We start from the raw sequence: 24,449 nt of genomic DNA on the forward strand, positions 1-24,449 counted from the left end.
AGTGAAATAAGTCAAGCCAAGATTCAGTTTTTTCTTGCATTCAAGTTTTGAATTCTCCCAGGGGCCGAGGTACTCTTAGGGTTGAGATGCCTGGACTTTGGCTGTCTAGTAGAACTTACTACAGTCATAAAGATGTCCGTCTGGTGTCCAGTACCACAGACACTAGCCATGGGCTCTATTTGGCTACTGAGCACTTGAAAGTGGTTTGTGAGAAAGAGAAACTGAGTTTTAAAGTCAATTTTCTTTAAATTAGCTTAAATTTCAATAAATAGCCACCTGTGGCTAGTGGCTATCGTCTTGGACAGCACAGATCCTAGATGATGATTCAAATTAAATGTGTAAGGGTTTGATTAGCGCAGTTCCCCTCACCTGTATAAATAGGTTGTATTTCCTAAATAACAAGCTTTGTACCAAGACAGATGAAGAAAGTAAGAATGAATTGAAGAGGATTAAGAGAAATGTGTTAAAGGTGTGGGAGGAGGCCAAGAGGTAGACAGAGAGCCACGAAAGGGGGCCGGGTCTGCAGGAACTCAAAGTGCTAAGAGATAACTTTATATTACACTTGGGGGGGCTCTTTTAAATATTTAAACAGTTGGCATTCCAACTATGATTGTGTACCAGGGGAACTAATATAAAGGATTTAAATCCCTGAGTTGTGTTAGCCCGGGGCAGTCATTTAGGGCGAATCACCGAATGTTGGCTCCGTCCTGAGATTTGCACAGTGGACAAAGGAAGATTAGCAAACCCGGCGGGAAATGAAGAGCAAATGCGTGGCAGGAGGCTGTGGGCTCTGGATTTGGTTCTTACCTCCACACTCCACACACTGAGAAAAGAGAAGGCTGTCACTCTCACTGGTTGTAAGATTCAGATGAAGCTTGTTCCAAAGAAGACGGCATTTAGTGATGACTAAAATGACTGGAGTCAGCCACGAGGACAGGGATTCATGTGATTAACTTGCTTCTAAAAGGTTACCACGTCTTTTCAGTGTCTGGTAGAACTTGATGAGGTGAGTCCTGTTTCTTGTTGAAGCAACAAAATAAGACTGAAACCCCATTAGGTCAGTGGGATTCCTGAAATAGGAATAGCAGTACTTATGTCTAATCTCACTAACACTATAAACTCGTGCCAACTACGTATCTGGAAAGTGTTTGGATCCTCCCTGAGACACCAAGGAAAGGGACCAGATATGCTTATAAAATTTAAAAACTTGGATCACTTTTGTTCTTTAAAAAAAATTTCTTAATTGTCCACGTAGTATAGACATCTACGTATTGAAATAAGCCCATTTTATGAGTATATAAAGTCTAAAAGAAGACCACTTCACTCATTCTGCTCTTTCTGTTCTGTCCTCCTCATTACGGCAAGGTTCCCGCTCCCCAGTGTTTTGGTATCTGCCCGATCTTTTTTATTGGGTTGACATCCATGTGGGGATACAGACACATAGGTAATTCAATATAAGCGGGATCATATTAGTCATTGTTTAAAAAATCAGCATTTTCATTCAACGACATGATCTGGAGATTTTCCCCTGTGTTATGTACAACTGTTTACTTTTCTTCTACTGATGGATATCCTGGTTGTTACCAGTCTTCGCCATTAGAAACAATGTTGCCAATGAGTCTTTCCGTAGGCAAGGTTCCAAGAAGTACAAAGTCTGGGCTGACGAACAAGTACCTGCCCCATTTTTTGCTCTCTAAAAAAGGCTTTGCCAGTTTGCCCTCCACGCATTGTATGACAATTCCCATTCCCCCACGCCTTGACCAAAATGGATATCCATTTTCTTTTGACATTTTCATTGGTAGTTTGAGCTATATTTAAGTGCTTTCCTTAAAGTCTGTCTTGCAACTATTTAGGTTTGTGGGGCAATTTTGCCTTAAGAAAATAAGAACATCCACGCTAGGGCCCCTGCTCTTAGGGCAGCTGGTCCTGCCTGGTGTCTCTTGGGGTGTGGTGGGCAGGGGCCCAGACTAGCTCTGTCCTGTAAGTACTCCACTTCTTCTTCCTGAACATGAATTCAGAAGATAGGATCAAGGTCAGAGATGACTGCCTCTCAGACACCCCACATTCCCCGACATGTGCGCTCAGGACCAGTTTCTCCTAGCTCTGATACCATGAAACACTCCAGGAGTTCACTTCTCTGTCTCTTTTTTCATGTACAAAGGGCTCCCAGAAATTGCTTTTAAGAAAATTGCCTCCCTCTGTCACTTGGGTCTGTGGCTAAAGCACTGAGACTACTATTGCCTGTTCTCCCTCTTATTCTGTTTCTCAGATTAAAACAGAGGCGCACTGGATGGAGGAGACACGCACACAGACCCACTGGGAACCAGAAGTCCCTCTTGGGGCTCCATTTAAATAATGCAATAAACTATACTAAGATTGCTTATGTCGCCCTGCCTTTGAAAACTGCAGAGATTAGGGGAATTTTAAAAAATAACCTGATATATACACTTGAATGAAGATCAGATCAAAATAACTTTTCCTTCATGTGCCAATTATAGTCAGTAGTAGGGGAAAAAACCAACTCTCCTTCTGCAGAAATTTCATACCTCCAATGTCAGGTTTTATTTTCCTCCAGTCTCCATCTAATTAATTTAAAAAATTCATGTGAATTTTTATAGCTCTTAGTTTTGAAAAATCTGTTTTTCATAACTTGATGATCTGTCTAGCTCAAGGTTCTTGGGCACACTCAAATAAACCAGGTAGAGTTACCCATTGGTAATATATTCACATTTCATTATAGAACTTCAGATAAATAAATGCTGCATATTCCTGCAGTCTTTGATTATATGAGACGTATGTTTACATGTTAAAAACCAAGGTAATATTTTTCTCTTGCTTTCAATATTGCTTCACTGTGCTATTTTCTTCCCACTAGGCTAAGCAGCTTAAAGTTACACGTGATCGAACCTTTTACTGACACGGAGCTTAAAATGCAGCTTTTCTGATTCTGTGATATTGTATGAGGAAAAGTGAAGAATTTTGTCCAAGAATTTCAGGATAATTCAACTCTTGGTGACCACAGATGAGTTCTTCTCACTGCAGAGGGCCAGTGGTCATGCCCGGGTTGTTTTGTTCCTAAAATGATGCTTTTAGATTGTCTTCCTTCCTGTGGCTCGCTCTCCACAAATATAAACCAATTAGCATAAGCAAAGCATGATTAAGAAAGTAAATCAACTCGGGAAAAAGAATTCTAATGCATTCCAAGCAAAATATAAATGACTTTTGGAATCTCTCTTGTTTAAAATTTTCCATGCTCTCTGGCACTTCTCAGTATGATTCAGAAGTTGACAATATTTCCTGAAGGAGTTTCAGTGAAAAACAACATATTTACTTAAGGAGTTTGAAAGAAATTAGCATTGGAAGTTGGAAAGTGCCATAATATAGGGCAGAAAGAAAATGGGTTTGCCGGAGACCCCAGTAGAGCCTTTGGTTCTCGCGTTGTCAGGCAGGACCATCAACCATATGGATAAGTGTGTTTAAAGAGAACTTTAGGCAAAGTTCATAAAACGTTAAAAAAAAATAACCCTTGGGTTATTGCAGAGAGACAAACTATCTATGGATACATATAAAGTCTAGCAAAAGTTTCTGAGTGAAAAACGTAGTTACCACGGGAACAGTCCCATTCCTCACGTTCTTCGGGGCCCGTGTAGACGCTGTTCTGCACAGAGGGCTTGAGGATGTCTGGTGGAACAGGAGAGCCATGACCCTAGAATCCTGAATGACTGGGTGGGCTTCCTCTATGGAAGTGGGGAGGACAGATGTCCGCCACCCATACCCCTGCAGCCTCTTCTCAGAGCCCCACCCCGTTCAAAACTGTCAGCAAGTTTTATGGCAAGACTCCAAATAGATGTAGCTTCTTCTTCTTCTTCTTTTTTTTTTTTTTTGAAATCATAGAACACTGGGAGCCCAGATCCAGCCTTTCATATTCCCCCACCCCAGTCACACCAGCACCAGCACCCCCAAGTCTGGGATCTGAGCTGTGGAAAGCCTTCTGTGGACAGCACTTCGGGCTGCCCCAGAAGGAAAGCCCCCCTACAATCATAGGAGATGGCATTGCTGGAGGCTGTCCAGTGTCCTAGGAAAGGCTGATGTGGAAGCATCTGCCTGACTCCTAAGGCATTTGGAAAAGGCCGCTCTGCTTAAACAGCGGTTGGCAGACTAACTAGGGAACTTGACTAGCCCCGTAATTCCTTTTTGAGTCTTCCTATCACAGTTTTCCCTCCTGATGTAAAAGACGATCAGCCCCTTCTGCTCCAAGAAACGCTTCCATTTCCTGAGCGGTGGCTCGACGAGGCATCCATATCCCTGCAGTGCCACAGTTTGGCTACTGAGGAGAACGTGGTCCAGCCGCTAATGCAGGGAGGACAAAAGCCTCCTTCTACTCTTGCCCAGAGCCTTTCTGGGATTCCCTTCAACCATCGTCCCAGGCTGAGGCTGGTCCGTCTGGGAGGGCGGCCGCTCTGCTGGGTCTAGTACCACCATGTCCATAACTGCTACCAGACTTGTGTGCTCTGCTAGCTCATTTGGAATCATTTCTTTTTTTTTTAATTTTTAAATAATTTATTTATTTTTTATTGTGTTATGTTAGTCACCATACAATACATCTTTTTTTTTTTTAATTTTTAATTTTTTTTTTAAATATATATTTTTATCCCCAGGGGTACAGGTCTGTGAATCACCAGGTTTACACACTTCACAGCACTCACCAAAGCACATACCCTCCCCAATGTCCACAGACCCACAACCAGTAAGGAGATTGAAACAGTCATTAAAAATCTCCAAACAAATAAAAGCCCAGGGCCAGACGGCTTCCCGGGGGAATTCTACCAAACATTTAAAGAAGAACTAATTCCTATTCTCCTGAAACTGTTCCAAAAAATAGAAATGGAAGGAAAACTTCCAAACTCATTTTATGAGGCCAGCATCACCTTGATCCCAAAACCAGACAAGAATCCCATCAAAAAAGAGAGCTATAGACCGATATCCTTGATGAACACAGATGCGAAAATTCTCACCAAAATACTAGCCAATAGGATTTAACAGTACATTAAAAGGATTATTCACCACGACCAAGTGGGATTTATTCCAGGGTTGCAAGGTTGGTTCAATATGGAATCATTTCTTAAATAGAGTAGAACTCCTTGGCAAGCATCGATCATTCCTTCCTGACTTGAGCGTGTCTGAGCAGGCACCATGCCCCAGGAAATGCCACGGCTTCCTTTAGACAGAGTCCGAAGCAGGAGTCCGTCCTCTGGTCCCTACATTTCTCGCTTCTCAGCACATTGCGGTCAGGCCCGTCAGGGGAGGAGCAGAGTGGAGCTTTGTAACTCACAACTGTCGGAAGAAAAACAAACCTTCACCTTTTCTATGTTTTGAGAAGTACTCCATTATTATCACTTCACTCTGGAGGTACAAATTAAAGGCTTTTCTATGCCTTAATGATACTGACGTTTACGAATTTCTCTAAAGGTCATGATCATGGCTGATTATTAGAGACATTGCTGCCTTTAAACCCCAGGAAATAGAATAGAAGGACTTGTTTTTGCTACTTGTCCTTCAGTATAGCACCTGAAATGGACCCTCAAAGCAAATTAACTCTTTAGGCCTCCTCATGGGGGAGAAAACACAAGCCATTGCCTTCTCTCCTTTGACCTTGTAAAGTTTAAGCTCTTTTGGAGAAATGTTGAATAGTTAGCAGAGCAACAGACCAAACATGCTCATATTGTTGACTTCTATTTCCTCCCGAGAAAAGGTGACCCTTTCAGCTGTCTCTCTCGACTGGGGACAGCGGAGCCGAAGAGGCACCAGTCATGTATGAAGCCAACATTTCCTGGGTGTTGACTGTGTTCATCGCCTGGACTGCAGGGTAGAGGTATTAATAGAACAGGGGCCACTGCCCATTTTTGAACAGCCCATGATCTAAGCATGGTTGTTACATTTTGAAATGGTTTAAAAAATATTGAGAGAAGAATATTATTTCGTGACATATGAAAATTACATAAAATATAAATTTCAGTGCCCATAAATAACGTTTTATTGGAACACAGACCTACCCATTCATTTATGTGCTGTCGATGAGTAGTTCCAATCTCGACAGTGAGAGACCATAATGTTCACATAGCCTTAAATATTTACTGTCTGGCCCTTTCCAGAAAGGGTTTGTGGAGCCTGGAATGTAACATGTTCTCTGCTCTCCAGCTGCTGGCGAGAGACAGGGAAATAAGCAATTGAAATGGGAAATGGAAGGTGCCAGGAGACAAATACGTGTGAGGCAGGTGTGAGGAGTTTGGTTAGACATCCTCACGGGGCAGCAGAATCTATGGGGAGGAAGCAATCTTGAGCTACACTTTAGTTTATTTGAGCTACGCTTTAAAGAAGAGCGTGAAAGGGGCCAGAGAGAGGCAGCTGCCTGAGCCTGTTGACACATGAAAACGTGTATTTTGGAGGACTCCTAGAGAATGGGGTGTGACAAGCGCAAAAGATGCTTGCTGGGGGAGTAGCAGAGGAAATGAGGTCTGATTGTCCAGAGGGATCCTGTGGGTGGGGCGTGGGTGTGGGACCCAACCCAGAAAGCTCAGAGAAGCCCTGGAGGGTGGTGGCTGCACATGCTTGGGCAGCGTGATGTTAAAGAAAGAGCTCTGGAGGTGGGGGTGGGGTCGAAGGGGGTGGCCGGCTCAGAGGACATGCTAGGAAAGCAAGAAGATAATAAGCCAGGCAAGGTTTAGGCCCATCATTAACGTAGATAGACAGCCGCTGGAATTCAGAGAGGTTGATCACAAGATAACAGCGATGAAATCCGTGGAGGCTGGGCGGAAATGCGAGGGTACAGGAGACGGGCCATCAGGTGTAATTCAAAGAGTCTGATTGGCAGATGGGAGGAAAAGATGATAAGTTCTGTTTGAGCATTTTCTTTTTGCAGAAGTTCTGAAGAATCAAGTGGAAATGGCCAGGAAGTGGCTGGATATAGGAGTCTGGAGCACAGGGTAGAAATCTGAGCTGGAGATGGACATGTGGTAGTCGAAACCTCAGTCTGCAGGGAAAAGTGGTCTCGGCAAGATGAACAGCAGTTTCAGGAACACAGAGACTCAAAGAACAGGCAGTGGGCATGACTAGGGGAGAAAAAAGTGGGTCAGACAAGGTGGGGAGGAAGGAGGGAACTTTGAGGAAGGGGAGCATCACGCCAGCAGTGTTGGGTTCCAGGAGAATCGGTGAATGAAGCCAAAATGTACTCACTGTATTTGGCAGTGCGGGTGTTGGATGACTGGACACAAAGGTTATGGTGGCCGAGAGTGGCTGGGACGGGCAGAAGGGGGCTCAGAATGTAGGTTCACAAATCTTGGCTGAACAAGGACACAGTCAAATGAGGGCAGAACCTGGAGTTGGGTGTGGAATTGAGAGAAGTTCCTGTTTATTTGTTTTAATGGTAGAGCCAGGCGGGGACAAATGCTGAGAAGAAAGATCCAGAAGAAACCAGAGAAAGATTGAAGAATGAACAGCTTGATGCCTATGTGAACGCAGAACTGGCCCCCAGCCCTCAGGGGAGGGGTTGACCTTGCTCAGGAGGGGCGTGGTGCCCCTGAGAAGGGCTAGAAGGCAGAGAGGTGGCATGGCGGGGCGTGGCTGACTGTACTGCTCCTGGAGAACAAGTTGAAGGGCTTCCTGGCAGAAGACCCCCGTTCTCAGTCAAGTTGGTAGTAGGGTCAAGGCACAGTGTGGGAAAGCATCTGAGGGGAACATTAGAAATGAAAATCAATGCTGGGTGAGGGGTTTGGTCCCTGCCCTGGGCAAGATAGAGCGCCCCCTGGAGGCTGGAATGAGGGTGGCCGTGACTTGCAAGGCCTAGTGGCTCTATTTTTCACTCACTGGGGACAAGGAGTAAGTGGAGAGAGGTGAACTTGGAGGCTGGGCTGAGATGGGGTTTGTGTAGAGTTGCAGAGAGCCGAGTATTGCTGGCAGTCTTGACTTTCATCTCCAGGGCTGGGAGAGTGATTCGGGGGTCGGGGTCTGGGGGAGGCGGTGTCTTCTTGGTGCTGGGGAAGGAACCAAAGCCAGAAAGAAGTGGCCGATGGGGAAGGAATGTGCTGTCCAGGGGCCTGGCCTTCAGAAGGTGGAGGAGGGCGCGCAGAGATTAAGAAAGTGGTTAAGAAGCCCGGGAGGCAGTGGCTGTTGGCACCCAGTGGGAGAGTCCCGAAGCTTGCAGCTGGAGCGGTTTCTGGAAGGGAAGGGCCCAGGCTGGAGTGAAAGGTGCACAGCGGAGGGCGAAGGTCCTGCACCTCAGGTCGTGGTCGGGTCATCCACAACAGCCTGAAACACCAAGTCGTGTGTGTCAAGAGGGCCGAGGGGCCCGGGAACCAGGGGACAGAGCACCGGGGATGGTTGAGAGTGGTCAAGGGGCCAGGAGGGGCTGCCTTCGTGGCTACCCTGTGTGCTCACGTGGTCACACGTGTTTTGTGCAACTTTACCCCTTCTTTTGCGTGGCTTTACTGCTTTCTGGAAGAAGAGCTGTGGGAATTTAAATGCGTGAGGCTCCTGCACAGCCAAACAACCTTTGAGGGATCCAAGCATGTCCCTAGGCCTGTGGGAGACAGGGTTGGTATTGAGGCCCCCGGCTCAGAACCAGAAGTTCTCCTGGGAGGAGAGATCAGAGTCCATTGTGTGGCAGAGGGGACCATGATATGAAGAGGCAGCTCCTGAGCCTAAAATCCTGGAGATGGGTCTTCCGAACCTGCCTCTCTCTGGATCTCCTGGCCCCAGGCTGTTCTGCAGCCAAGAGCTTTATTCACCAAAGAAAATGTGAATATGATCCCTCCTCTGATGCTGCGTCCCTGCGCAGCGCAGAGGCTGGGGGCCTGGGGCCAGTATGCAGGAACAAGGTTTTAAAGACCACACTGTAATAATGGCTCAGATTTTATTTTCTAACCCGAGTACTATACAAAAGGATTTTCCTTAGATTTCCCATTTCATCTTCACGACACTCTCCTGCCAGGTGTAAGTGCTGTTGCTGTTCCTGTCTCCCGAGATGAAAGCACTCGAGGCACCATTAAGGAGGACACCCTCACCACCCCCACCCAAGGTCACACAGAGTGGAAGAGGGCTCTGAGACTGGAATCCAGACCTTGTCCTCCAGAGCCTGTGTCAAAATATTTATGTGATTCAGTTAATTCTATTTATTATTTAGTAAATACCCCTTCATGTATGCTGAGCTTGAATGGTTCATTTGCAAGATGATATTGTTTATTCAGGAAGTGAAACCACCATCAGTTGGTGTCTCAAACACCTGAGGCTAACAGTGGGAATAAATACCTTTTTGAGGGAGGGGGGAGCTGAATTTCGATCAGGAATGGGGAAAAAAATTTCCTCCCAAACCCAAAGTAATGTAGCCATTTTGTGAAACCTTTACTCGTGTATTCTAAATCAGTAGAGCCATACAGAACATACAGAAATACTAGTAGAGAATAAGAAAGACTTAATACAGCATTCCAAGAGCAATCACTTTCCACTGATCTGAGTGAGACAATTTCCAAATAAGAATTACATATGTAAAGAATCACATCGAAACCTTGAATTTTGTTGCTAGGTCACAGAATAGAATATTAGGGAAAGCTGAGGTCTGAGCACTTTAATATTCAGGTTAAAAAATCCACTAATACTTTTGATTAAAAAAACCTTACTGAGGTTGCATGAATGAAATCAAAGCGTTAGAAATTTTATTTATGTTTAGGTGGTTGTTTCTGTTCGGAATTTTTACCCACCGCCTGTACGATTTAAAAGAAATGAAAAACAAAGCCAACAAAGATGAAGTAGCCCATTACAGTCCTAAAGATAAACAGGCTCTGGATATTTTAGTTTAGATCTTTTTAAGTATTGTTCTAGTCCTGAAAAATAGAACAGCTAATACATACATGCTTTGCTCTAGAGATGAATAAAATCATGTTTTTTGAGTTTGCAGTAGACGGTTTGTCCATTGGAGAAGAAGGCAAATTAAATTAGCTGGGTTTCTACGTGCTACTAGGAAAAGCCCACTAACAGTCTCCTAAGAATTGTGTTTGCTCGGGGGCACCTGTGTGGCTCAGTCCTTTCAGGCTCTGTCTCTCGATCTCAGTTTGGAGCCTACTTAAGAAAAACAAAAGATCTGTGTTCAGTCCATATACTAGAATGTGGGGGAAAGAACTGGAAATCTACCAAAGTAGATCCCCAATTCTAAAACCTTTAATTAAAACATAAAATGGACATTGATAGGGTTTTAACCCCATACTGCTCTGCTGAGGTTTGCAGAGTTACTTCTATAAATTGTGAGGGTCACTGTAATCCTTCCCAGTGCTACAGTATACTCTTTAAGATAAAGACCAGAGCAGAACTTACCATTCATCCCAGCTTTGGGTGTTCCTGAAGAGACTGTGATTCTATCTCCTTCATGATATAATATCTCCTGGGCCAAGGAGACACTAATGTGGACTGACTTTGGCCAAGGATGGCTCTTGAGGTCTGAGACCTTGCAGAGTATAAAGCACACTGGACTAGGCATCAAAGGTCTGGCTCTGATCCTGGGCTCTAGCACTAACTATGGACCCTTGGGCAAGCCATGTCACTTCTCTGGGCCTCAGAGTCCTCATGCCCCCAAACAAAGGGATTAGATGAAATCATACCCAGTATTTTCTAATTTTGAAATTCAGTGACTACGTCCACTGCTGATTGCTGTGATAGATGACATCATCCTGTTGCTGCAAGGTGTTTCATCTGCTCATGACTTGAAGGACAGATTTGAAGTTGTATTCAGCAGAAATTAAACTAGTTCTATTCCATGCTCCCAGATATAGGAGGACTCTAGGATATCTTTGTCATCTCTTAGGGCAATGGGCTTATTCCTTCATTTCTTTTATTGAAACAATCATGTCCATAGGTGACTTTTTTTCACAGACACTTTTGGGTAGAAACTTAGATGATATAACAATTCTTCTCTCCTGTGAATTCTCTTAATCCTTTAGAAAATGAACATATCATGTGTTTTGTAACATGTAACAAAATCTGCAGCTTTTGAGGAATGTTCTGTGACTGTGCCAGAGGTAGATTTGAGAGGCAGGACTAGCCATTGAAAGATCGGGAATCTCCCATCTACTAAGAAAAGAAATAATTAAAATGATTGATTGACGGATTGGCTTCTTAGAACAGCAGATAGTCAAATGAATGGACAATCTCTTATGCTCCCTGTTTTGCATGGACATAGCAGAGAAGAATCCACATTGACCTCTTATGCCTTAGGCCCGAGTGTAGTCCTTTTGTGACTAGCTGGGTTTGTGACTGCTGGATGTGGGGAGACATTTGATGACAAGGGAACAACACCATGGAGGGGTTGGCTACAGTTTACTGGGACTGAAAATAAGTCCTTGCAAAGGATTTGAGCTCTTCTAGCCCCTGCCAGGCCGCGTGTGTGTGTGTTTGTGTGTGTGTGTGTGTGTGTGTGCGTGTAGGCATACATGCACTTATCTATGTATGAAACATGGGCCTCGATTCCTAAGCCTTTTTCATCTCTAGTCTTGGAGTGCATGTCGCATATCCCAGTGTCTTAGTTTGATATCTTAAGGTAGTACTTCACAATTTTAAAGAACAATACTTTAATTTTGTGTTCATGGCACCATCATGACTAGACTGAAGTTGACCCTTGTCACCCCTTAAATCCCAGTGATGGCTACTCTTCTCTTTCTCATTCCTTCTCATTCAGTGAAGATTTTTGAGTTTCTGCTGTGTTTCAAACATTGAAGTGGGAGTTGGGCTCCTGTCCTCAGGGAGCACCTGGCTGATTGAGGTCATGGGCATAGAAAAAAATTATTCCAGTGCAGGTAATAAGGAAAACAGTGCAGGTATTTCCTTTGTGGTGAGGTAGAAGGTAGGAGAGAAGGATTAATTTTGAGTGGGCCAGAGAAGAAATTATGAGAGAATTTGGACCTTGAAGATGTTTAATAATAATTCATGGTGAAAATGTAGGAGAGTGGATCATTCCAGGGAAGTCTCTTACAGCTTTATCACAGATTTGCTCAGAAGATAGAATGAACAGAATTTAGTGCAAGAGGATTGAGGAGCCTAAGTGATTCCAGGGTTTTAGCCTAACTGACTTGGGGGATGGTCAGTAACTGAAATAGGAATAGCAGGTCAAGAAACAATAAATAAATAAATAAACAACAACAACAAAAAGGAAACAAATTCAACCCTTGTCGGGACCTCTTGGAAAAGAGTGTACTTCATTCCCTGCCAGTTAGTAAACTATTATCTTCCTTATTAAAATTTGGCTTTGCCATCTGGTTCAGTCGCCAGGCGGTGACATCATCAACACGGAAGATCTAGTGCCCGTGTGCTCTTTGCATCCAGCCTGAGGACTGGACTTCACTGAGCAGACAGGAGGACAGGGAGAGTGACAGGGTCATAGGACAGACACCATCAGTTTTCTTTTGTGAACTCCGAGAGGAGCAATCACTCAGGGTCTTCACTATTGTAATAATCTTTTCCCCATGGATACTCTTGCGTACTCTGCTTTGGGGCTGGGTGGGTCAGGTCATCAGTATTTGGAAATTAGCCAGCCTCTAGTTGCAAGAGTTTTTGTGCTGTGGGAAGTTTGTGAATAATTCTTATTCTTATTACATTTCTTGCACAGAAGATTTTACCAATAGTTTGAGTGCTTAAGTCCCTGGACTTTATGCTCTCATGATGAGCCTGGCATTCTCAATTTAAATCTATGAATTAACATATTCTCAGAATGACATATACATATAAAATTTATATTCAACAATGGAAAAATCAACTCATCTTTTTTAGTTGTAAGTGCATTTTATGTGGGCTATTTCTTAACATTATTTGTTCTGATATGGGCAGCACCGGAAATACATTTTCACAAAAATCCCCATATATAATCAGGACATTGTAGGTCCCAGAGACTTGACTTTTAAGATATCAGTTTATGATGGCCTTGTGTTGTGAATCTAGGGACTTCAGGGACGGTATCTATTATATCGTCTTTCAGTCTTCATCTCTGTAAGTTTTATATTTTTGCACTTCTGTTTTTTTCTTTAAGCTGTGCATATAGTTCAGTTTAAAAAAAAAAGCATTCAGTGTACAAAGAAAGAATCACTCATGATTATTTCTTCAAAGTTCATATTAACAAGATTTAACAATGGCAGAATGACTTTTTTTTTTAAAGATTTTATTTATTTGAAAGAGAGCCAGAACAAGTGGGGAAGTAGCAGAGGGAGAAGCAGATTCCCCGCTGAGCAGGGAGACCACCCCCCCACACCACCTCCCACCAACTTGAGGCTTGATCCCAGGACCCTGAGATCATGACCTGAGCCTAAGATAGACACTTAACCAACTGAGCCACTTAGGTGCCCCATGGGGGAGTGACTTTTAAAGTGTTTGCCTCTATAGTCACATCTAAGTCTCCATAACTGTTGAGCATTTAAATTTGGGGTAGGTTGGGAAAATACACCAGGAAGATCAATGTATTTTATGACACTCTAGCAAAGATCATGCAACAAAGGGTATCTTTGACCACAGTATTATTTAGTTAATACTCTTTGAACAACCATGCTCTGGTCTTCGAGTAATGGAAATTAAGGGGTCAAACATGGGTCTACTTTATGAGATTGACTCTAAATTGTTCTTAAGTGGGATTAAATGGGACCCAAAGTCCCTGGTCTGCTTCTGGTGCACACTGACTTCTCAGGATGACACCGATTGTATTTTGTAGAGTATGTGTAAATTTCACTGTGGGAGGTGGGGAGAGAGGGAGAGAGACTGAAAGAAATCTTGGCAGTGGACAGTGGTGAAATTTAATCTAGAAATCTTGGAATTTTCACAGTCAAGAGCCTTTTCTGGCCAAATATCTGCTGTGTGTTGCAAATTCTTCAGCTCTCGCAAAGGTCGTTTTGACAGAACAGCACACAGGGCTTTAGCCTTTATATCCCTTTGTGGACCTTGTACTTCTTGGGAAAGCTCAGGGTGGATGCAGCTTCCCAGATGAGGCTCTCACCAACGTAGTGTTGCCCTCAACAACTTTCTTCCCGTGGGTAGGGAGAGGAGAAAAGGGCTATTTCATTGGGCCTCTTAGAGATATAACAGTGTCAGTGACACACAAGGATATTAAAAATGGCAGCTAATTATATAACTTCGCCCAAATCACAGTCTCCAAGGCTTAATTTATTCATATTTTAAATGAGGGTGATGTAGCTCTACATGGTCTGTCTTTGTCTGTTCAAGCCTTTATAGCAAAATACCACAGACTGGATGGCTGAAACAGAGGACTTTTATTTTTTTACAGTTCTGAAGGCTGGGAAGTCCAAGGTCAGGATGGCAGCATGTTCAGTGTTCAGTCGGGTCTCTCATTTTGGTTTGAGGATGGTTGTCATACTCATGTGTCCTCACATGGCCTTTTCTTGGTTCTCTTTCATGTTACAGAAAGGCATTAATCCTATCATGAAAGCCTCCCCTCATGACTTAAAATAGCTCTAATAAGTCTCCCAAAGGTCCCACCTCGAAATACCATCACATGAAGGATTAGGGCTTCAACAGTTATTAAATCTCTCCATGTCTCAATTTCCTCAACCATGAAATTGTTCAATCACGGTCTATTTGTAGAGTCGATGTCAAGATTAAGTGAAAATCATGCAAATAAAGCACTTAGAACAGTGCTTGGCACAAAACAGATCCTTGATGAAAATTAAAGTCTTGAAGAACAACCAAACTTATTTGAACAAAAGCTGATACAGGTAACACAAGAAATGAAATGTTTTGATCGGTAGTTTGGTTGTTAATATCAAAATTTGTTTTTGACTATAAATTTGGCAAGTCTCTGTTCATTATAACACATCACTTGTTTGTATTGAAATAGACACGAACAAGTGGTGTGTGTGTGTGTGTGCGCACGTGTATGAGCATATCTGTGCCTGGATAGTCTCCCCCATCATTTCTTTGGGTAATTCATTTTCTACTACTATATAAGAATTTCAACCAACACACCACTTACAAATTGGGGAGATATTTTACCTATACACGACTACTGTGCTTTAATTTCAGTGAAACCAGAAACATTTAAACTTGCTCTTTTTAAAGAAGATTATTCCCTAACAAAAGTGTTTCTTTTGCACATCAATAAAATGGTGCTCTAGTTAAATGTTACTGGCAGGGAAATGATAACCACACACACACACACACACACACACACACACACAATTACTGAACTCTCAAAACCCCAAATTCCTATGAATCCTACCTTGTGGACATCCATGCTATTAATACTGTAGCAAGCATCCTAAAATATTTAATATTTACATTTTACAGAAATTATCATTGCTTTTCCTTTCACGTCTGGTGGCTCAGATGAAAAATATAAATCTAAGAATAAATCTAAGCCTATTCTTATATGACCTGAAATATCAAGGTGACAAGTTCATTTAAAACTTAATTTGAGGTGTTGCTCAGATAGTGAAGCAACTAGAAGAAGTGAGTTGTGAAACAAGAGGAGATAAGATCGTCGGTAAGGAAGTATGGCAGCATGATTTTTAATTGTTGGATTTTCAGCCTGTGAGCTAAAGTCAAATGAATCCTTACTCTTGAATTTCAGTGATGGGAGTAGCCATATGTTCTCATTACAAGTACAAAAGGCATTTGCTGTGATTCTAGAAGATTCAGAGAAGAAAGGGGGAAATGTACCTTCCAGAAGACAACTTGGGGGTGGAGTGCATTCTCCTGTTTCAGGAAACTTTAAGCTCCTAAAGGGCAAGGAATAATTCCAAACGCTCATGGGGGAATAAAACAAAATCTAAGCATCATTCATAACTTGAAATGCAATTAAGAAGCAGCATTTCAAGAGTCCTATGGAAATTCAAGAGTCCTATGGCTTCGTGAAAACTTCAAGTAACTCTCTCAGTTCCGTTCAAAATGTCCTATAAAGACCTGTGGCATTTATTTGTGCACATTGGGTACATTTATGTATTTAGGAAAGGGCTACCAGGAATGTATTCCCAGAAAATGACTGTACGCTCTAGTAAATGATCTGATTTGTGGCCCCTTAAAGGAAATCGATAAAAGAAGAATAGGGTCCTGTGAAATGAGTGGTTTCCTGGGGTGAAGCCATCCCCCAGAATGGACCTGTTGCAAGCTGTAATGGTTTTGTGATTCGTGTGACTGAATGTTTCTCACCACATAGATTCACTATTGACTTTTTAGTTAATAATAATGTCTTGTGTTTATAGAGCCACCATCTCGAGGAAATTTGAGTGCTTTATAATTGATGAATTTCAATTTATATTCATACTATCCTGCTGAAAGTATAGATTAGGTACTCTGATTGTGTTTTAATGAGGAAACATGGAGCCAGAAACGTTAAATCATGGCCCACAGAGATTTCAGAAGGCTAATAATAGAATCATCAATTAATATCTGGTAGTCTTTCTTCTAATTCTGGCTGTTTCCCAAAAAATATCTGATCAGTTTTGTCAATCATTCCTTAGGAAATGAAGCTGACCAAAGCACAATTTTTGCAATTGGTATGATTAACAGAAGTTTCCATTCCTTCTCATTATTTTGGTGATATTCTGCAATTATCTATTTTTATTTATTGGACCACATGCTTGTTTTAGTGGCCTATGTTCACATCCTTAGAATACTTTAAAGCCACATGTGTCAGAAGCTTATCTCCTGGGAAGGGAGTGATATAAAACTTAAATTCTGGCATTAGACAGTTGTGATTTAAAAACAAAAACAAAAACTGGGTATCTCCATCACTTACCTGTCATTGTTTCAACTGACAAAAAAATGAAGTAATCCTCTCAAAAAAACCCATGTTCAAAACCCTTACTTATTGTAGCTATGGGAAGATAACTATCATCCTTTTAATCGCCCATTTTTGCAGCCTTAAAAATGTGAGCCTCTGGTTCTTCCTGCTTCTCACATTACTATTTCTATCAATTTTTTAAAAATCTGGCAAGTGTATTACTTTGTCCCTCTAGATTTTCCTTACTGTTTCCACTCTGCTCTCCCTGTGCAATGTGCTAACCTCCCTATTTGTCGCCACTACTGTAGTTGTCTGTCCCTCAGTACATCTTGGGTAAATTTTCCTAATAAGTTCTCTGAATTTTTTAACCTATGAATTATTCAGGCAGAGAAAAGTATACAGAATATGTTGAGCAACCACATCTCCATCCCCAAAATTTAAAAAAAAGTGACATTAGAGACTAGAAAGCCTATTTGAAGCCTCTCCTGGACCTTATTTCTTTTCTTAGCTCCCCACCATCATGTCTTTCATGGTTATTATTTTTATACATGTTTTTATACTTTTATAAAGCATACCAAAGTATGCTTTATAAAAGTATAAAGTATACTAAATCTCAAGTATACTTTAGATTCACTATTGGCTTTTTAATTAACAATGATTTACTAACCCCATCATTTCTTTCTGAAACTTTCAGTTTTTGTTTTTGTTAATGTGACTTTGAGATTTCTGCTCAGTGTTTTAAGATTTCTCCATCTTCGTGCCTGTGACCTTGTTCCCTTCACTTGTGTGGCTGTGATCCAATGAGCCACACAACACAGTTGATCCACTCTTCTTAGAAGGCACTTTGAGATTGTTTGGGATTTTCCCCCTCAAATGCGAATGATTATGGAATAAGCATTTTTTAAAAGATTTAATTTTTTGAGAGAGAGAGAAAAAGAAGGGGGTAGGGGCAGAGGGAGAGGCAAGAGAGAATCTCAAGCGGATCCACTCCCACTCTTCCCCGCCACCCCCCGCCCCAGTGCCCTGTCCGAGCACAGAGCCTGATGCAGGGCTCAATCTCATGACCCTGAGATCAGGACTTGAGCTGAAACGAAGAATCAGTCACTTAACCGACTGAGCCACCCAGGCGCCCCTACATAGTAAACATTTTTAGCACACTTCCTTGTTCTCATTTGTGAGCGTTTCTCTAGGCTCTGCACTCGAAGATCTAAATACTGGGAGGTAGATCTGCTCACTTTCAATTAAACAGTGCCTGTAGCCAACTGAAGAGCTGTATTTTTTTTTTAAGAGTTTATTTATTTATTTGATAGACAGAGATCACAAGCAGGCAGAGAAGCAGGCAGAGGGAGAGAGGGAAGCAGGCTCCCTGCTGAGCAGAGATCCCGCCGTGGGGCTCGATCCCAGGATCCTGAGATCATGACCCTGAGATCATGACCTGAGCCGAAGGCAGAGGCTTAACCCACTGAGCCACTCGGGCGCTCCTGATGTGCCGTATTTACGTGCCATCTTCCATCTAAGAAAAGACGCTTACTGATCTCTCCACTGACTTTCAGTGGAATTTGAGTCTCATAAAGTAGAGTTCCTTCTCGCCTCTCAAATGAAGGGACCTCCCCGAGGAATTTCTTTTTGTGAGGGGTCACCAGTTCAAAAGCTCTTGGACCAGGCTGAATGTAACTGAAAAATGCAGGGTGTGGTGGCATCTAGGCAGGATGGTAGAGATGGAGCCTGGTGTCCCAGTTACAGGCTGCCAGTTTACGATCCCTGACCTTGTTTATTTTCCCGAGAGTCTGTCTCAGAAATGTGTAATCATCCCGTTTACTGTATGGCAACAAAGAGCAAGGACTCTAGAGCGAGCCTGGCTGGGTTTGAAACCCTCGTCCACGGCTACTCGTTGTCTGCTCTGGAGCTCCTTCCTTGTTTGTAAAATGGGGGGTGGGCTCATGGTGAAAACTCACTGAAGTGTAATATACCGGAAACTCTCAAGTCGGTGCTACATACATTTTTGTTGAATTACTGAAGACAATAAAAATAAAAAAAACGTGTGTCATACCTCCTGTGTGTCAGACATTGTTTTAGGAACTGGGAAGATGGTAATGACTTGAATATGTATTTCTTTCTAAAGTCCCCAGTACGTTTCTTGGCCCACAGTGGGCAGTCAGAGATGATGAATGAATCAGTAATCCTAATGATTCTCTTACGGCAATGTACGTGCCCAAGGTATGTTCTCAGCCGTAATGAGGCAAGTTAATTATATTCATGAGAACTTTGCTCTGTGCTTGTTAGTGTCCTTATTCTTTGGAGACTGATTATTCCTGTGTAATCTGGAAAGTAGCTTACCATTAGCCATAATATTTGAGAAGTTAGGATACTGTGTTTTTTGACGATGACGAGTAACAGAGAATTGACTATTTTTTTTCAATCCCTTACCTGTGTATAAAACAACATTCTTAACTTTTTTGATCATGACGGGCCTTTTTTATTTTTCCATGAATTTCAGGTCTCATTGTCCATGAAGGAGCTGCAGTTTACAGAGTATTTAAGCGCTGGAGAGCTGTTAACTTACACTGGGATGTATTAAATTACGATAAAGCCACAGACATCGAAGAAAGTAGCCGGGGAGAGTCTTCCACAAGCAGGACTTTATGGCTGCCGTTGACGGCTCTGCGGAACAGGAACTTGGTCCACCCAACGCAGTTAACCTCCCCGAGGTTCCAGTGTGGCTACGTGTTGCTGCATCTGTTCAATCGGATGAGGCCCCATGAAGATTTGTCAGAGGACAATAGCTCAGGGGAGGTTGTGATGAGAGTGACTTCTGTGTGACACAGTGTAAGACGGCGTGGCGCAGACCACCCTGCACATTTTGGAATGTAATTGCAATGAATGGCAAAACCATAGCACTTCTAAAAACACACATCTATGAACTTTTTAAAATTTATGCTTTTTATATGAACATTTGAATTGCAAATACATTTTTCTGAAAAAAAAAAAAAAGAGTACTCTGGTTCTTTGTTTTCTGACTTATCCCATCTTTTATAAGTTGGTACTTGAAATCATTTTACGTATAATTTAACTCTACTTGGTTAAAAGAATGATGAAAGTTATCCTTAAGGCTGAAACTATTTTTTCTTGCTTGTTTTAAATATATTTTTGTCAAACTTTTTGCTCCCTGTGTAGTTTTTCAGGCATGCTACTGACGGGAAAGAGTTTGGAACTCTGTGGGCAGGTGCGAAAGCGCCAACAGGCGACGTGATGCTGTGTACTGGCCCTCTGTGAGCGGGACTTTTTTGCTGGGTTGAAATAATCTGTCACCAGAAATACAAGTTCTAGGAATGTTGGCCTGTTTTCTAGCTTCTGAAACAGCCCAGAGAGCTTATAAAAAGTTAAAGATGAATGGAAAAAAAATAGTTTTACTCCTGTATGTATGACGTACTGTGTTACATACAAGGAGGCAGGCACTTTGGATACTCCGAGCCCTAAAACCCACCAACACATTGCATCATTGCTCATGCATAATAGTAACACTGCCTCACATTTACATAACCTCTTACAGACCGATCATAGTCACTTGGGTTAATTATTGGTGTCTTGATTTCTGTGAGCCCTATCTTAATTAGATTTTCTTTTTGTAAAAGCTTATATACCTACTTAATCATTTAAACACTGATTCTATTACTTGGTTTAATGAAGTCCCTGGAAATATATTCACCAGCAGCGAGAAATGTTTCTCTTTCGCTAGATAAGTATTTTTAAATGAAAAGAGGAAAAGAAAAATGAGGCTATTGATTTGCCAGGAACAGTTTGCTAACTAGTGGCACCTGGAGATTTTCCACCTTTTAATCCTCCTAATGGAGGGAAATGGCACAGTTTAATGAGCAATGACAGGATAAATGAAGAGGCAGGCAGTCATGCTTTCCTTAGAAACAGGAGTGGAACACGTAAGTCATTTGAAGTAATTGATGATTAGATTTTAAAGCATACGAAATAAAATGCTTTACATCCTATTCTCTAAAAATGACCTCTGAATGATTAATGATAGAACAGTTAATGTGAATAGGTAGCACTGTGATTCCAACATAACAAATCCCACCAGTACTTGAAATAATATTTTCCCAGTTAAACTGTCACAAAGGAGTTAAGGATGTGATCATTTTGCAGAAATGGGAAGGAATCCAGAAGTCACAGAAGAAAGAAAACAACTACTGTTTAGGGGCAGACGTAGGAAGAGTGTTACACATGCTCATTCTTTATGTTGTTTGTGGTTTTTCTTTTTAAGATTTATTTATTTTAGAGAGAGACAATGCATGAGTGGGGGAGGGATAGAAGGAAAGAATCTTCAAGCAGACTCCCCACCAGTCTTGGGCAGAGCCCAAGACGGGGCTCTATCCCACGACCCATGAGATCATGACCTCAGTGGAAACCAGGAGCCAGAGGCTTAACCTACTGAGCCACCCAGGCGCCCCTCTGTGTCATTTGTTTTAACCGATATTAATGACCACAACCCTGGGTGAGTCACTGGGTATAAATTTGGTCCCTGTCTTTCAGAATGTGGCCACCTGCGATCAGAGCAGATCATGGAATAGAGACACCAGGAATGCGAATCTGTTTTCAAAGAAGCAGTCCATTATTTGGACCCCACACGTGTTCGTGTTTGTCCTGGACTGTTCAATCACCAAGAGGAGTCTTCGACAACACCACGTTTAATGGAGAATCATTGTAGGCACTGCTCAGAGCCTCTCATTAAAAATACTAGACAAGGAGACTTAGACACAGACTAGACGATCACTGCTCTGTATTTAGCAAGTCTGCCTTCCTAATTAGCGTGCACTTTTGTATTCACATCAACTCACTAGAAACAAAAAGGGGAATGGATGAGAAACCCCTCGCTGTAGCATCAGGTAGGTGCAGGAAGTGGAGAGGTCACTTCGAGAGTGCAGAGTGGGTTTGTCAACCTGGAAGGAGTATGCACCCCTAGGCTCTCCTGCTTTCCAGCACCTTGCCCTTTGGATGTACGTTTTGTCTACACCTGCCATTTCTCCTCTTCACCTTCACAAACCCCACCTCCTAACACACCCACACAGAGTCACGTGCCCACATGGGACCGAGTCAAGGTTCAAATAGGATCTGGTAGAACTACCACTCAATGAAATGTACCATCAGTGAAATAATTACACTCAAAGACGTGCTCCAGATGGGGAGGGGACATGCAGTTAAAGAACTGAATTCACTGCTTAACAATTAAAATTTTAATAGACAATATGAGTTATATAAACAATTAACTTTCAGCTATAAATGCTGTAATTCAAGCTTGAGCAGCCTTAAATATCCAAAAATATTTATGTTAAGGAAAGAGTTGGAAATATTTTCATTATTTTAAAAATATTTATCAATATTGTAAAAATGTAGACCCATAGGCCCTCTGTCTCTTTTCAATCACTCATCTGAGGGACAGACATTTACAGAGTACTTCCTGTGTGCCAGAGGCTGTGAGCAGTGGGCCACAGGATAGCTCAGGTTCTCAGGGAGACTGTGGGGCCATGCTGCACTGCAGCGTATGTGTTGGGACAGAGGTGAGCAAAAGGCAGTGGCAGGCCAGAGAAGCAGATTTCCCTGGGGTAGCTGGGGAAGGCATCACAGAGGAGCTGGCATTACTTGGGTGTTGAAGCATGAGTAGAAGTTTGCCAATGGAACAAATAGAGAAGAACATTCTGGGAATAGCTCCTTGTGGGTAGAAGATAGGCAGGTTTCAGTAATGATGAGAGATTTCACGTTGTGGAGCAGAGGATACATGTGAAGACACAATCCATTTCTACGGGGTTGACTAGGTAGCTGGGACTAAACTCCACAGGGAACCATGCAACTGGTAACACTGGCAAAGTCATTTTTGGGAGAATAAATGTCCTTTAGGCCCATACCTAAGGGCAGCACTCACTTCTCAAGATGGAACTAAAATATGATGGATTGTGGTCATACCCTCAAAAGAGTTTGGAGAAATCCTACGAAATGAAGTAGTAGGCAGAGACCAGACAGAAATCTACTGCTCTAAGTTAGATAACGCAGTAGAAATATGGGGGCAGGGAATGGCCTTTCCTCCCTCTCCCAGAAGAGAGCAAAATGCGTAATTCTGAAGAGGAAAGCACATTGTAAATCTTGTGAGGTAGAAGACAGCATCTCCATTACTGAAAATACTCCTAAACGCTTCCCAGGATAAAGATTATCATCCGATTGCTCTTAAACATGATTAATTATTTTTTTATTCTATATGTCTCATTAACTAAATATATGCCAAAATTAAGCAAGCTCTCTGTGTTGCTTCTGTTTTGGACTGGGACTGCTATTCTTCTTGTTTTTTCCCCACACTGTTAGCATAGCCTAATATTTTTGATGATGTGCTAATCAACCCTCCCTTATCGATGGAGTGAAATAGCAAAATGAATGCATCTTTACTAATCCAGAATTAGATCAGATCAGCCATCATCTAACAACTGATGTGTCATTTTAAACAGAGGTCATAATTTGTATTTTTCTTTGTAGCTTAATTTTTTTTTTGACTTGCACATTTTAATGATAGTAGGTTACCAATATCTGATCCATAAAATTTTTCTTTCCAAGTTCATCCTTTATCCAAATTCAGTGGCAAAGTTTCTTTTTTTTAATTTTCAATTTATATTTGTATAAATGACCTAACATAAACATAATTTGATACTTAGCATATTAAGAAATAATTGGTTTAAAACCTTAAGTTGATACTTGAGGCAGTTAGTTCAGACCCAGTTAATCACTTCAGAAAAAATGTTCCCATCGCGCGCGTGTGTGTGTGATACAGAATTGCAGCTGGTGTCATAATTTACAGCAAAGCTCAAAGTTCTAGGCCCCAGTGGAACGTAGATATTAATTCATTATCTCGTAAAGATGCCATTTTACACACAGTGGATTTATCTAGTAAATTAGTCAAAGACTTCAAAGTTATTTCAAGGGATGTTCCCCTTAGGAAGTAGAGACTCTGGGAGGCAGTGGGAGAATGAAAGTTATGCTTGATTTCCTGTAAAATTTTGGTGATTTTTTTAAAACCATCACAAACTATACCTCAAAGCATTTTTACTGATTTTCCAAAACAAGTTAGTGGTCACTTAATTTTCTTGTAACTTTTTCAAGTTTCCGAGAAGTTTTTCTATATGCAACATGGCCTTTCAGGGGAAAATTATCTTTTTCTAGAGCTGCAAGTAGAAAAAAGAGGTTTGCTCCAAGATGCATAGGGAATGGAGCCTAATGCTTGTAGGTAGATCATGGTGACCTGGATGTTTTCAAATCCTGCCCTATGGAGCTATGAGGCAGGAATTTTTAACTGAGCTGTTGAACCACGGGAGGGGCATCAGCTGTGGGTGAGTAGAACCATAGGGAGAAACGTCTGTATAAGAGGTAATTCTAGAGCCTCATCACAGCTGTACAAGGGCTTTGGGAACACAAGACATCTGCCCAGAAGCTGCTATGATGACAAGAACTATGTGGAGGGAAGCTGGGAATTCTCTACAGGGCACACTTTCCATGATACTCTTGGGACTGTCAAGATTTATTAAGAAGAAAGAGCCAAAGCATAGATTCAGAGACCAGGAGAAGAAAAAGTAATTCCATTTAACGATGCCCTTCACCATGTGATTGGTTTTGTTAGCTGCAGTTCCCAAGAAACTTACTT

General features: G+C 42.0%; 1 protein-coding gene across 2 annotated transcripts in view; it reads left to right on the forward strand.

The window, feature by feature from the left end:
* MARCHF11 (membrane associated ring-CH-type finger 11) overlaps positions 1–19,814 on the forward strand; it is a 100,588-nt gene extending 80,774 nt beyond the window's left edge. The window contains exon 4 of one of the 2 annotated variants that reach the window (XM_082724062.1): positions 19,257–19,814. In XM_082724062.1, the coding sequence (XP_082580188.1) occupies positions 19,257–19,579 (323 nt within the window). In that variant the 3' untranslated portion in view covers positions 19,580–19,814. The remainder of the gene's footprint in view (positions 1–19,256) is intronic. The other variant, XM_082724063.1, reaches the window with a different exon arrangement.
* Positions 19,815–24,449: the final 4,635 nt, after the last annotated feature.

The sequence above is a fragment of the Mustela nivalis genome (assembly GCF_964662115.1).
Source record: "Mustela nivalis genome assembly, chromosome: 3".
NCBI classification, from domain to species: domain Eukaryota; kingdom Metazoa; phylum Chordata; class Mammalia; order Carnivora; family Mustelidae; genus Mustela; species Mustela nivalis.